At 30.6% G+C, this 13,661-nt stretch overlaps 1 protein-coding gene across 1 annotated transcript in view; it reads left to right on the top strand.

The window, feature by feature from the left end:
* LOC129983786 (transmembrane protein 135-like) overlaps positions 1–13,661 on the top strand; it is a 43,606-nt gene that overhangs the window by 20,730 nt on the left and 9,215 nt on the right. The window contains exons 8-10 of the mRNA XM_056093416.1: positions 4,990–5,206; positions 7,454–7,618; positions 9,844–9,984. Of these exons, the coding sequence (XP_055949391.1) occupies positions 4,990–5,206; positions 7,454–7,618; positions 9,844–9,984 (523 nt within the window). The remainder of the gene's footprint in view (positions 1–4,989; positions 5,207–7,453; positions 7,619–9,843; positions 9,985–13,661) is intronic.

Here is a 13,661-nt window from a genome sequence, read left to right as displayed (position 1 = left end):
TGCAGGCTTTCAAAGCATTACAACAGAGATGCTAAAAAATATGGGATGAGCTACCGTAGAACAGTGGCATCGTTAGTGTTGTGGATCTGTTTACAATGAATTTAAATTTCCGAGTTTAATTTACAGTTTCCGATGAAAAACAAGGTTATACTTTTGTTTTCTTTTAATAGCTCTGCAACGTTGGGTATTCGTTTACAAACACCCTGTATTTTATACCACGCATCCTATTTTACAAAAGAGACCATTTTGCGATCATGTTGCGATATTATTTTCTTTTGTTAATCGCCGTATATAGCCATTGAGAGTGCCTAAGATTTTCTCGTATCCTCTTGAATAAAGATGTTTTCCTAGAGAATGCCTTCACTGGTTATAACAGTAACGAAATCTTAACTTTTGGCTTGAATATTGCATTTTTACTGAATCTATCGTATAATACTTGGCGAGTTATTTGGCGATAAATCCCTGGTATGTTGTCAAAAGTATCCGAAAATCAAATTTGTATTTGAAATGTTTTCTTCCTAACCGATTGAAACCAAAATTGGACGCAGAACTACACTTGTGATCACAAAATTCGATACCAAATTTGCTATATTTAAATCATGACGTCTTTCAATAATCGCGTTTATATATTTCTGAAACTATATACCGAATGAAGGTCAATCCCTTGTTGGATTGGGCTCAAAATTTGATAGAAGTCTAGACTATAAATGCTTATTCTGTGCATAGAGTTTTATCTATTCAAGCTCTCTTCGTTTTGTAGTTATCGTGTAAAATTATATTCGCACAGCAGGACAGACAAATTTCCTCTTCGCAGATTTTACTCAAAATTTGACGTTTGGGGGTTATCTCTGTCACAGACAGACGGACGTTTACTAGAAATGTTTTTCAAACTCGGGGAAATCTGAAACGTGGATATTCGTAAAAATCTCGAGTTTCAATTTTTTTTGACGATTACTAAACTTTCTCTTTACTATCTTAAGTCAATCTGGCTTAATTGAGAATTGAATATAGGTGTTTCCCTTCCTTATCCTGATTCTTTATCCTGATGAAACTATTTTTGCATCTGATCTGCTGGAACACAGTGTTAAAATTTTTCAGTAAAATATATTTGAAAAGATAAAGTATGGTCATTCTTTCATCTATATATTTAGAATAGAATGTATGTTTGCATACCCTATCTTCCCAAATCTTGATGGAAAATCCTTACGAGTAGACATTTAATACTTTGCACCGTAGATCAAAGGACACGTTTAGATGAGAATTATGGGCCTTAATGTATAAACGCACACCTATTAGTGATAGCTTCTCATAGTTCTAATCGACGTCAATAAGCCTTATCTATAATCTCTGCATACAGAATTAGTTTGTACAATGTTATAAGACAAAATATGATAGGTTAAAAGAAATGTTTTTATATATCGCAACAAAATAATTTAATATATCATGAAAGGGATTTTCTTTCTCGGCTTGCTTTAAAAAATCACTTCTGTTGGTATAAAATAGTTGAATAAATATCGAATTAATACACGAATATCCTATATCATATTATTACAGAGTTATGAAATTGTATTGGAAGAGAAAACAAGTTTAGATCTTCGTTTCATAGACATCTAATTTTTGAATACGCTTTACACATTTATTTCTTTAATTCCTTTGCTGAATTCTATATAAATTTAAATAGTCTTATTCCCAATAAATTTTTATTGCGTGCCTTCTTTATTTTTTGGAAACAAGTAAACCTAAAACTGCATAATTTAATTTTCATGTATGAGAGATTTATATTAGTCCCCGGTAAAATGTTTTGATAAAGATATTTGTATGTAATAAATTATAAATATATAAGTAAAATGTAGATTTATATCTTTATTATAAATTTATCGTGTAAATTAGTAAGAAGAAATGTATAAGTAATTTAATATGCATATGTTATAATGAAATTCCTTAGTCCTTTGAACAGTAACTTTTATATCCGTATATTTAATTTATAGATATTGAAAAGATTTTAGTAAAAAGGAAATAAAAACGTTTCTTACAAACGCAAAAAAAGAATTATTTGAAAACTGTTATGAGTTACATGCTTTAAAATACGCCAATCATCTAATTGGTATGCTCAAATATATATAAAAAATATTTGAAAAAGATGAAACTTTACTTGCATATGATATAAATGTAATTTAAATAAACATATAAGCTTCAGAGTCAGAATATATATAATTAAAATAAAGAATTTCTAAAATTTTCATCTAACAGTGTTTAATTGAATTAAATTAAATATTTCGCGAATATTGCATTATTTTTTTCATTCTAAAAAGGATATTATACAGATTTTATCCAATTTACAAATTCCTCTAAATTTTATGTACATGATTTCACTTGCTTGCTAAAATCATGATAAAGATATTGTCATTCTCGCATTTTCTTAGTCTAATTTGATTTACAATTTTCAATAAACCTATTTGAATACATATATATATGCATACATTTATTTTAAGGATCCTTTTGGGGAAAAAAAGCCAAAATAGTGAGCGAATGGGGATAAATTCAGGCAATAATTATATTTTGAAAGTAAAAGCGCATTTAGTGTATTTATATATCAAACAATTTTATTTAAAATTTTAAAATTTCAATACTTTGTTGTTATAGTAAAATAAATCATAAGATAGTTTTTCAAGCGTTTTATTCTTTTCGAAAGAAAAAAAAATCTGCGCTACCTACATTTACAACTATATACATTCTCTGGAAATCTTCACTGGTCCAAATGAAAGCGATCGCATAATTAAAAAAAAATGGAAAGAGCTAAATGGATAAATAATTTAGTTCATAATTTTAGCATCTAAAGTGAAGGTTCCATATCAAATCTATATTTTGATCGTCTATGGTGATTCGCACTTTCGCAAGCTTGAAAATCGATAACTCAAAATGCAAGGTTATATGTCAATATATAAAATTTGAAATATGGTCTTACTGCAAAAGTTGTTGTTTCATGTCAAATTTTGATTACAATGGGTTTGTAAAAACTTCTAAAGGCATACTCAGTTTTCTTCACTATACTTTTAAGAACAAAATGCTTGTCTGAATTACTCAGAAAATAAAAACCTGAGCACTCTAATGTTAATAAGTACTTCTTTGTTCAAGGCCCGTAATTTTTATACCAGGAGAGGGGACAGCATCAATATAAGAGAATATACCAAAACATTTCGGGGCAACCAATTCCTCTAACTCTATATGGTGAATCCCAACTCTCTCACGATACTCTCTTTGGAAAGCTGGGGAAAAAAAGACTCATCAAAATGATATTTATCCTATTTATAAATCTATCTCTTATTGAAATTTCGATAGTATGAATCTTTACAAATCCAGTGATAAAATTTTTAAAAGTGATCCAGGAAAGATCTTTGAAATAAAGATTCTCTCGTTTCATGTTGTACAATTGTTTTTAAAAGGAGGGGATGTTACATTGTAGCATTTTATTAATAATGATTAAAATTATAAATACTTGAAAAATGGTGGCAGTTTGTAACTTTATTAAAAATAATTATATCATTGTGCTGTATGAATAAAGTAAACAAAATGTATTGTTGTACGTCATTCTGAAGCGGTTTTTTAATCTCTTCGTCATCCGTAATGCTTCTAGCGCGTCCAAGTGAAACTTCAGTATTGAGGCCATAACGCACTTCAAATCTTCTTCTGCATTTTAAAACTTTTAAACGTTTAAAACGCTTTGTAAATGTTTACTTGCTTGAGTTTTTGTTTGTTCTAATGCGGCGAAAAACAAAACTTTTAGAGACAGGACAGGATGGCGAAAGCGTTAAAAGGCAATTTAACTCTTTCACTACTGAGACGGCTCAAACGGCTATGCAAATTCTTTACTGGGAAGTTAGTTTCTGTTTCATAAGAGGAAAGCAGAATATAAAATGAGTTGTCATCACCTTACATCCTTCACTTCTTGTTTGAAATAGATACTGATCAGCCAGTCTGAAATGATCACGGCTCAATGATGAAAGAGTTAGAGATTTTCTTGAACTTTATAATACAACAAATAATATTTTTCTGTACATTAAAGGCAATATTTTTATTTCACAAACCATCACACGGTCTTACTTTTTTGAGGAAAAAATTAAAGGAGATTCGAAACTCAAGTTTGAATGACAATAGCTTAGATTTTAATCGGCTCTTTGTTGTCTGGTATGATTATATTGTGTTCATTGATCTACGATTTTTATATCGCACAAATTACAAAAAGAATACCAGCTTAATAACATTATACAAAAATGTCTTATATTTTGAAATACGTTCATTATTGACAAATTTTAAAGATTGAATATTTATTTTTTTACTTAATTAAATGATATCTATTAAATTATTTTTGATATATTTTGTACTTTATTAAACGTTGTTATGAAAAAAAAATAATTCAGTGAAAAATACTGTGTTTATTGAAATATGTATTTAAGAATAATGTAAAAATTACATAGAAATAAAACTATCACTGAAGAGCGAATTTTTTAAAACTACAAAGTGATTAAAAATAAGTTATATAGGTAATATGCTCCAATGTTACTAAAATAAATAAATAATAAATTTAACTCCGATAAACTTATTCTTAATGAAATCTTACTACTCAAATACCAATGACGTGTGAAACCCCTTAACTCTAGTTCCTATAATCTGCCCTGACACGCGTTTAAAAGGATTTTTGCATCATGCAAAATCCTTTTAAACGCGTATGAGGATGCGTTTAAAAAACAGCGTAGAATGTGCAAAACAATGCATCCAACCGTTTCGCTTATAATATTTTTGCACAAGTAAATAATTTGCGAGTGTGACCGTTAATTTACTTGATGAATCTTTATATTCTTTCCTTTTATACCGCTACTTCTTACTTTTACAGATGCGCCATCTATGTTCACTCATTTACACTACAAATGAAATCTATTGTTCTAATTCAGTATCTATTATATGTTTATTAAGAGGATTATCTGTTTCTAGGTTCATTTTTGGGAATAAAGAAGCCAAACAGAATGCAAAATCTCTCCAGAAAAAAGATGCAGCTAAGCATAAAGAAAATTTCCTTTTGCAAAAAGCAGTATTGTGCGGAATGCAGCTTGAGGAGAAAATAGGGACATCTCTTATTGAAAAGATCCCCATGATGGTGAAGCATTCTTCCTGTCACCATGACTTCAACTGCATATTTTATTGCTTACAGGTAAGAAATAGGGAGTCCATTTTCGATCCGAAATTAATTATATATAAGAATGCAATAGTGTCTGCTTAACTATGATGTTTGGGTTAAAGATGTCAAACAAATACTAGCTAGAATCAAATAAACAAGTTATAAGTAAATGTGCATAAGAAAAAAAAATCTTTTTGAAACAAAGTTTTCCTATGAAAATTTCTTTTATGTTAAAAGCATATAATTAAGAAGACATCAATCGCCTTAAATGTTCCTTTTTTGGATCAAATATAACAAGGGATTAATTGTCTATCCGTCTGTACATTTAGAAATACATAAATGCAATAACTCAAAAACGTAATTATTTTAATACATAATATTAGGAATGGGATATTGTAACTGCAGGTTTTGTGTCAAATTCTGGTTTCAATCGGGTGGTAAAAAGCGTCTAAACATAGATTTGATTTTCGAGTAATATTAGCCGCATACCACGGATTAATCTGAAAAAAAAATCAAGGATTACAAGATAGATTCAGTAAAAAGGTTAAATTCTGGTCAAAAGATAAATATGTTAAAACCATTGTTAAGGTTGTTTTTTCTAATGCTCTTGTCATAGACAAGCCCACTGACTTTAAGAAGTCACTTGTGGTTTTAAGCCAAGGGTTTGTCTCTTGTTTTTTCAGCAGCGCCATCTAGGGCCAAGAGTACGACTTACCTACACACACATCACAACCCTTTTTACGGGGCGGACTTCATTCATGCATTTCATTCACTCGCCACAGATCGTAATTTAAACCTGAATCAGAGAACGATCACTCCTGATCCAATACCCCCAGAAGTATTACTCTCGACACGCAGGACTTTGTGACCATGGTAGATTTATGAGAGCGCCAGTCACCAAACACGCAGGGAGTCTTCGGGCGGTGGGGTTCGAACTCGCAACCCAAGGGACGTGAATCCAACGCCCTACCATCCAGGCTATCCCGGCGATTGTTAAGGTAAACTATAGGTATTAATGATTAGACAAGCATTAATGCCAAATATTCTCTAAAAGGTGACGTCTGAGATGAAGTGAAATTTTCGAAGATTCAGATAATTAGCGTTCGGTATGAAAAATGACCTTTGACGAGTGAGCTTGGGGTAAAGGCTCCACACAACTGAACTAAAGTTTCTTTCAAGTAGTAAGTTTGTTGTACACTGAATCCTGACATCAAGGATCATATATTCTCTGATGTGGTTCTATGATTTAGAGAGGAAGTGTCGCCTCAGGTGCGTCCTCGACATCTGACAACGACTCTGATTTCTATTTAAGGTGTGTTGTTTCAAAAGGGAGATAAATATAGTTTTGTTAAATCAACCTATAAGGAAAATTATCGGACCGTTTAGCAATATTCGTACCTAAAATCAAAAAGGTTAGCAGCAGTAAAATGGGAAATTTTAACTTTTAGTTAAATAGTTATTTCGATACATCTAAACCATATAATTAAGGTATCTTTACTTAATACTGTACTAGTTATAATTAAAGGCACACTACTTCCCTACTAATTATTAAATGAGAACTTGTTACATAATACTTTAGAGGGGGAATGAAATACCTCGTTCAAAAGGCACAAATAAAATACTTTTCATATCCAGTTAATTGAGCTTTGGTTTCGTAATGTTAACTTCTAATTAATTAAGGCAACAAGATTTCATTCACTAACATGATATAATGGAAAATATGAATAATAATATTTGGTATTTGAGAAATAACTTAGAATTTTTCATAATTCCAAATAACAGTCTTTATTCAGATAACTGTAATTACTAATTAATTAACAAAACCGATGCCTTTATCAAATAACGTCCGGTAATTGATACTATCAAGAGAAAAATTAAACGCTTTTAAACATTTAGCAAGCAACATATAATTTTCCTAAACGCTGATTGAAGATTCATTTGGATAATGTCTTAGTTAGTTATTTAAGCAAATTGATCAGAGTAGTAATTTTGATAAGGATAACAGACAAATAATTGCGATTTAATTTTGCTCGTTTCCTAACATAATAACAAGTGAAAAATTTTAAAAAATCGCATCTTTTGTGTCTTTCAACATTCAAAATCTCAATTAAAAATGAATTCGAAAAATATACTAAATCTAAAGCGAAGATTTTATAGCAAATACATTGAAATTCAATTTATTTTTTTCTATTCAATTCTTATGTATTATTATTCTTCAATTCCTGGAATGTAATGATTTAAAAATAAATACACAAAATGATTACTTTCTTTTTCCTTTAGGGCTTTTGCCGTCCGCTTCTAATAGGATATGCGGCTTTGTCGGTAAGCCGTTGTTTTTCAGTTGGAAAGAAACTATTCTCTGATCCGTCCTTATTGTTTACTTTGCTCACCGGGAGAACTCTCAGCCTGGGTCTATTTTTGGGCGGCTTTGGCGCAACGTTTAGGGTAAAATGAACTTCAGGATTTTCTATGCTTTTGATTTCTATGTTTAAAAATAATTATTGCTATGTACAATATTAAATTTTTCTATATTTATAAAAAGATGATTTGTACACAAGTTTGCAAGAAATTCGAAGCTATTCCACTTACAGACACTCTAATTTCCACTTACAGACTCTTTGAAATTCTAATTTGAAAATTAAATCCAGAAACTTTTATTTAATATATTATTTTGGGTGACTTTTTTGCACATATAGATAAACAAATCTCATTTTATTGGAAATTTTTTATTGGACTTTCAATTTGAACGCACATGCTCTGGAAACATAACTTATATAATCCTGAAAAAAGAAACAAATCAGTTTCCCAGAAAAAGTTCGAGAAACAAAATACTTGTATCCAAAATGTTATTATTATTTTACATTTTAGCAATAATGGGAGCATTTTATTTCATTTCAAATAAAAAGGATCTTTAATCTAAAAAATTTATTTAAATATTTTGTACAAATTGGTCACAATGACTGCTTCAGCTAAATATTTCTAAATAAATTTTTTTCTTCTTTATATTAAGCAATTCCCTAATTTTCTGTTTGTATTTTTATACATCCAATTATGTCGCAGAAAAAAGCAATAATGCCGAAATGCGCATTAAAAAGCCAGACATAATTAAAAATGTTTCACCACTGCTTGAGTCAGAAGGTGAAACTTTAAATACAAAATGATTACAAAGATTATATTAAGTCAGAAATTTATACTTTAATTTTGAATAAATCACGATTTTAAAATTTTTTATAAAATTTATGCCTTGTATTGAAGCGCATTCAACATTACCCGAATTTGGCGATTTTATGATTGCTAAAATTTTTAAATATTTCATGTAACTTGTGTGCAAGGGCTTCTACAACAAAACAATTTTTAAAGTCCAAATCTGACAGACATGTAAACACCTACTAAAAAAATAACTTTATATCATTCCTTTAATTGAACAAAACAACTTCCTAATATTCTGTCATCTCACCTAAAATGTAATTTCAGTTTGAAAAATGGTAATATCTAAACTTCAACAAAATAAAAATTTTCCTAATGAAACGGAGCATTTTTATTCAAAATATAACATCAGAAAGCGAAATTATTTCAAGCATTAAAGTTTTATGCGTGTAATAATTCGGAGATTTGTTCAATAAAAATTTCTCTCATTCAACAAAAAATTAGTTCACTGAAATAAAAAAAACAACCTATTCTTGAGAGATAAAAAAAAACTTATTTGTTATGCAACTAATTATATTACATTAAAGAGTGTAACACTCAAGATTGAACACATGTTATGCTAATTTCATTACTTCTTACCCTTGAAGTGTAACCTAAAATTAGCCACCGAGGAATTAAAAAAAAAATATTTTTAAAAGAACAATTTAAATAGGAATAGAAAACAATGAAAAAAGAAAACAATGAGAATTCCTCTTGAAATGAAACTATCCCTCTTTCATAGCAAGCTTTTAAATAGAATTTTAAAAAATATTGTGCTATTACTATGTTATTATTATTATTGTTTCTATTACTAAAGTACTATTTTACAAAATTTGTTTATTTCTGATTTTTTCCTGATCTCATTAAATTATGTTAACGTTGTATGGCATATGTTATAAGCAGTTTTAATATCTCGTTAAAATTTACTTTTCATGTTGATCGCTTTTTATTTACGCACGAAAAAAAAAGCTGACGCTTCAACATGCCCTATCTCCACCAGCTCCCTCTCATCCTATGTCGTAACTAGTGTTAATATAGCGTCTTGAATGACAACAAATTTAAAACTGCTGTTAATATAATCAAAAAATACTGGTAGTCATACTTTCACTATTTTGATATTTTTCTTGATAATTTGATTGAATGAATGGAAAAATGGAAATTAATAATTAAGGCTCATGTAAGTTATTTTTACTCAGAAATTATTATAGCATTATTGATAATCTTAATCGTTTTGACTTTGCTAACTTCCATGGTCAGCCATGTAACAGTATTTTTAGTAAATAACACAATTTATAATAGCATAATTCTTATCGTTTTTTCATCTATACTTCTCTAAATCCATATCATGTTATAAAGTATTATAATTTTTGATAATATGAAAATATTTTTTTATTTATGAGAGGAATAAAATTTGAAATATAAATGTTGGATTCTCAGGTCCTATAAATTATACCTCTATTATTTTCATCTCATTTTAATACTAGTTCATCAATTGTCTGCTGAGATGGTGCTTTGGCAAAGATCTTCCTGTCTATGCCATTCCGGCGGCACTGCTAGGGGGATTTTTCATGAAGTTCTTCCCCAGTTCTACCATATCCCTCTATCTCATGTGGAAGACGATAGAGGTCAGTAAAAGAGAAATTTTCTTTTGTACAATTCTGAAAAGCTCACTGAGACTTGAAAATCATGAAACGTATTTTTTAATTATTATTATTATATTAAATTATTCTTATTATATTTTAAATGATTCTTATTATCCTATTAAGTATTTTTAAATTATTCTTAAAATCTAGAACAATTCATTCATCTCAAACATGAATACTTTCATATTTGAAGATTCATATCTAAAAACCTTCATTATTTAATAATGGGGTTTATAAGAAATTTCAGAATCTTATTTTAAAATAGAAATTTGGATAAATAAATTTAGTTGCAGTCTTCAAAATATATTGGTTTAAGAATATAAAAGTTTATTCTCTTTCGTGGTTACAAATTTTTGAGAAAAATATGTCATTTAAACATGTCTGTAAAAGATAGCAATGCAGAGTTAGAAAAGAAGTAGTAGTGAGTTGGTGAGTATTGTTAGAAAACTGTGTAAAAATAATTATATTGAGCTGCTAATTGCAGTGATAATAGGATAAATGGTACCACAGATGCGGAGTTTAAGAATATCAAACATATGGAATTTCTGATTTTCACGGATGTAATATTGTAGATTTATATAGAAAATACAAAATAGTAAGGCTTATTTTAGACAACCAAATGTTTGGAGGATTTTATTAAGGGAAATATGAATTCGAGAAAAGTACCTCAACGACGGTTTTCTTGTTCATTTGCCGAACACTTACATTTCTTATTAATTGGAGCTTCCCATTGGATAAACTGAACTTTCTCTGTTATTCCCGCTTTTGAAGATTCCAAGTGCATAAAGAGCCAAGATTCAACTATGGACCAATAAGAGCAAATTCTCAAGAAACGCACCATGGATCGAAGGCAAATAACAGAAAATACTTCAATAGATGAGATTGTGCCACATCATACATAGAAGACATTATACGTGCCAAAGCATGCTCAATAGCTTCTTGTTGAAATCTTCACTAATTTCTTTTAAAATCATAACTCGAAGCAATTGCATTCATACAATTTGCGGTTCGATGTTGCTGATATTTAACGATTACCTTCAAAGGATTATTTTTGCTCTTTAATAACTGCAGAAGAATATGTCGGGCCTATTTTTCCAGCTGCCATCCTAGTTGAGATATATTTTACTATGGAATGTTGCTACATTTCACACATGCATTTGTGAAATCCACCATTATGTTATTAGAACGTGTAGTCGTAGGATGACAGTTTTCTTTCCTATGTCCAAGAATAGCCCTCGATGTAGTCGCGATTGCATTTAGGACCTCATATTTCTATCTGATCTTGGATCGTCTTTAGAGAAAATACCTCTCCCAAGATTTTGCATACATGATAGCAAATCACTCTGTAGAACTGAAAAGAACATATACATGAGCAATTTTTAACATATTTAATTATTGATTTTGACTGGCGGCAAACGAAACATTTTGAGAAAAGTCGCACAATACTGAGCAATAAATGACATGACCATTCTAGAAAATTACATTCAGAACAAATATCGGGAATTTTTTCGGGACCATGTATTATAAGAGAGAAGGTTTCCATAGAATTAAATCTTGAAATTATAATTTTTCAGTGCTCAAACTTCAGTTTTTACCATTAGAGCACCATCTACCCTTTTATCCTAAGAAGCTGATGATGAATATAATCATTGTTGTTGTTTCTTATGGCACTTGCCATGGACAAGCCCGCTGTTCGAAGACAGCCGATTTGGGCCTGAGGGGGGAGCACCTCTTGTTTCTATAGTAGCGGCATCTAGGGCTCTTTTTACGGGGCGCACTTCTTCACGCATTTCATTCACCCAACCACAGATCCTAATGTAGTCCTGAATCATAGAACGATCACCCCTGATCCAGTGCCCCCGGTGGTATTACTCTCGACAGAATTAACGCGCGTCAGCCACCAAGCACGCGGGGAATCTTCGGCCTGCGGGGTTCGAACTCGCAACCTAAGGGACGCAAATTCGACGCTCTACAAACCAGGCTATCCCGGCCTTATATATTTTTGTAACTAACTTTGAATAGTTAAATAAATAATAATTCTGCCGGCTTCAATAACATGAATGAAGGTGTTTTAATAACTAGGATAAATGGTGTATTACTTATGGAGGGTAAATAAATAGTTATTTTCCACGACTTTTCAAGTTTTAAGTGAAGGGGATATAACTCTACAATGAAACATTAAGTATGGCCTAGTGTTAAGCATTAATTAATTATAAATGCCCCATAATATACGAATGCTCAGCAGAAACTGTACGCCTTTCATGACGGATTTCACACAAATGATGATTTTACAACGAACGACATCCGTTCATCGTTTGAAGCACTAGTTATTTTCATGTCACACACTATTTTACACTTTTTTCTTACAATAAAACATTAAATTACAAATATCTGTGCCTTCTGTATGCTTCAAGGGGGTATTTTAAAAGGAGCATACAACACTAATGAAAGACCTTTCTGAAAATTATTTTTTAAAGGAATATAAAGGTAAATCGATAAGAAAAAGATATTAAAATTACGTTGATAATGTGAATGGGATAATCAAAAGTTCGAAATCATAAAAGAATACAATATAGCAAATATGACCCGTAACATTCTAAATGTTCTTTAAGTTAATGCGTCATATATGAAAAACGATAAAAATTTAGAACAATAATCTGATCAGAGGAGTTCAAAGATATAGCCAAAAGCAGTGACATACTCCCATAATAGACAAGCTTCATCGGCTCTTAAATATTCAACACTGAAACATTCAGTTGCCTCTTTGCCATTGTTCTTTCTCTGTGTAAGTTCCAATACATAAAATGCATCTTAACCAATCCGTGTGTTTGTTGTTTGACCGAGAAATTCTTCCTTAGTTTTTCTCACTTTTTTCATTATCATGATGTCTGAAACTTTGAAATAACGTTTATGACCATAATTTCTTATCATTATTCTAATGTATGTTTTCCTTTTCATTTTTCGATGTTTTTTACGTCATCTGAAGGTATGTATAATTTCCTTTCTAAATCTTGATCATTAATCCAAGATAACCTTAACCGGCTACTAAGACATGCCCGAAGGCACACGGAAAATTCTGAATGACCGGCTCGCGCGACAGCAACATTGGCAGGAACAATGGTTGAGTCCTAAGGGCCATCACCGGCCACGGTACAACCGTTTCTGTAGGAAATACGTCCCGTTATTGATAGAAGGTAGCTGACTCCCACCATTTCTTTACCCCCCAATGTGGTGAGAACCACCCACCATACCGGAAGCTTCTTATCCTCAATTACGAAGTGTCCCCCCGATGGGAGTCAGTAGTCAATGATAAAGAATTTATAACCAAAATTAACAATTTTAATAATCAAAGGTAGCTAATATTCTCTCTTAATACTTCGAATCAATACTTTGGCAATGCAAAATGAAATAAAGCAATATTTGTCTCGAATAACATAAAACATAATGCTTTTATTGAAACATAAATATTTAAGAATCTTTTTTATTAAGTTTCCATAAAAGGTGGTTCATTAAATCTCGAATACTAAATGATGAAATTTTCATGCTCCCTGCAGATTAGTCATTAATCAGTAATATTTAAACGACGCCACCATTAATTTCCAGTACGAAAAATGCTTCTAACTAATTAAGCTGAGTTGACATATTATGGGAAACAAAAA

Source organism: Argiope bruennichi, chromosome 9 (genome assembly GCF_947563725.1).
Source record: "Argiope bruennichi chromosome 9, qqArgBrue1.1, whole genome shotgun sequence".
NCBI classification, from domain to species: Eukaryota; Metazoa; Arthropoda; class Arachnida; order Araneae; family Araneidae; genus Argiope; species Argiope bruennichi.
The sequence above is the reverse complement of the archived record's forward strand: the minus strand, read 5'-3'. Positions and strand labels throughout refer to the sequence as shown.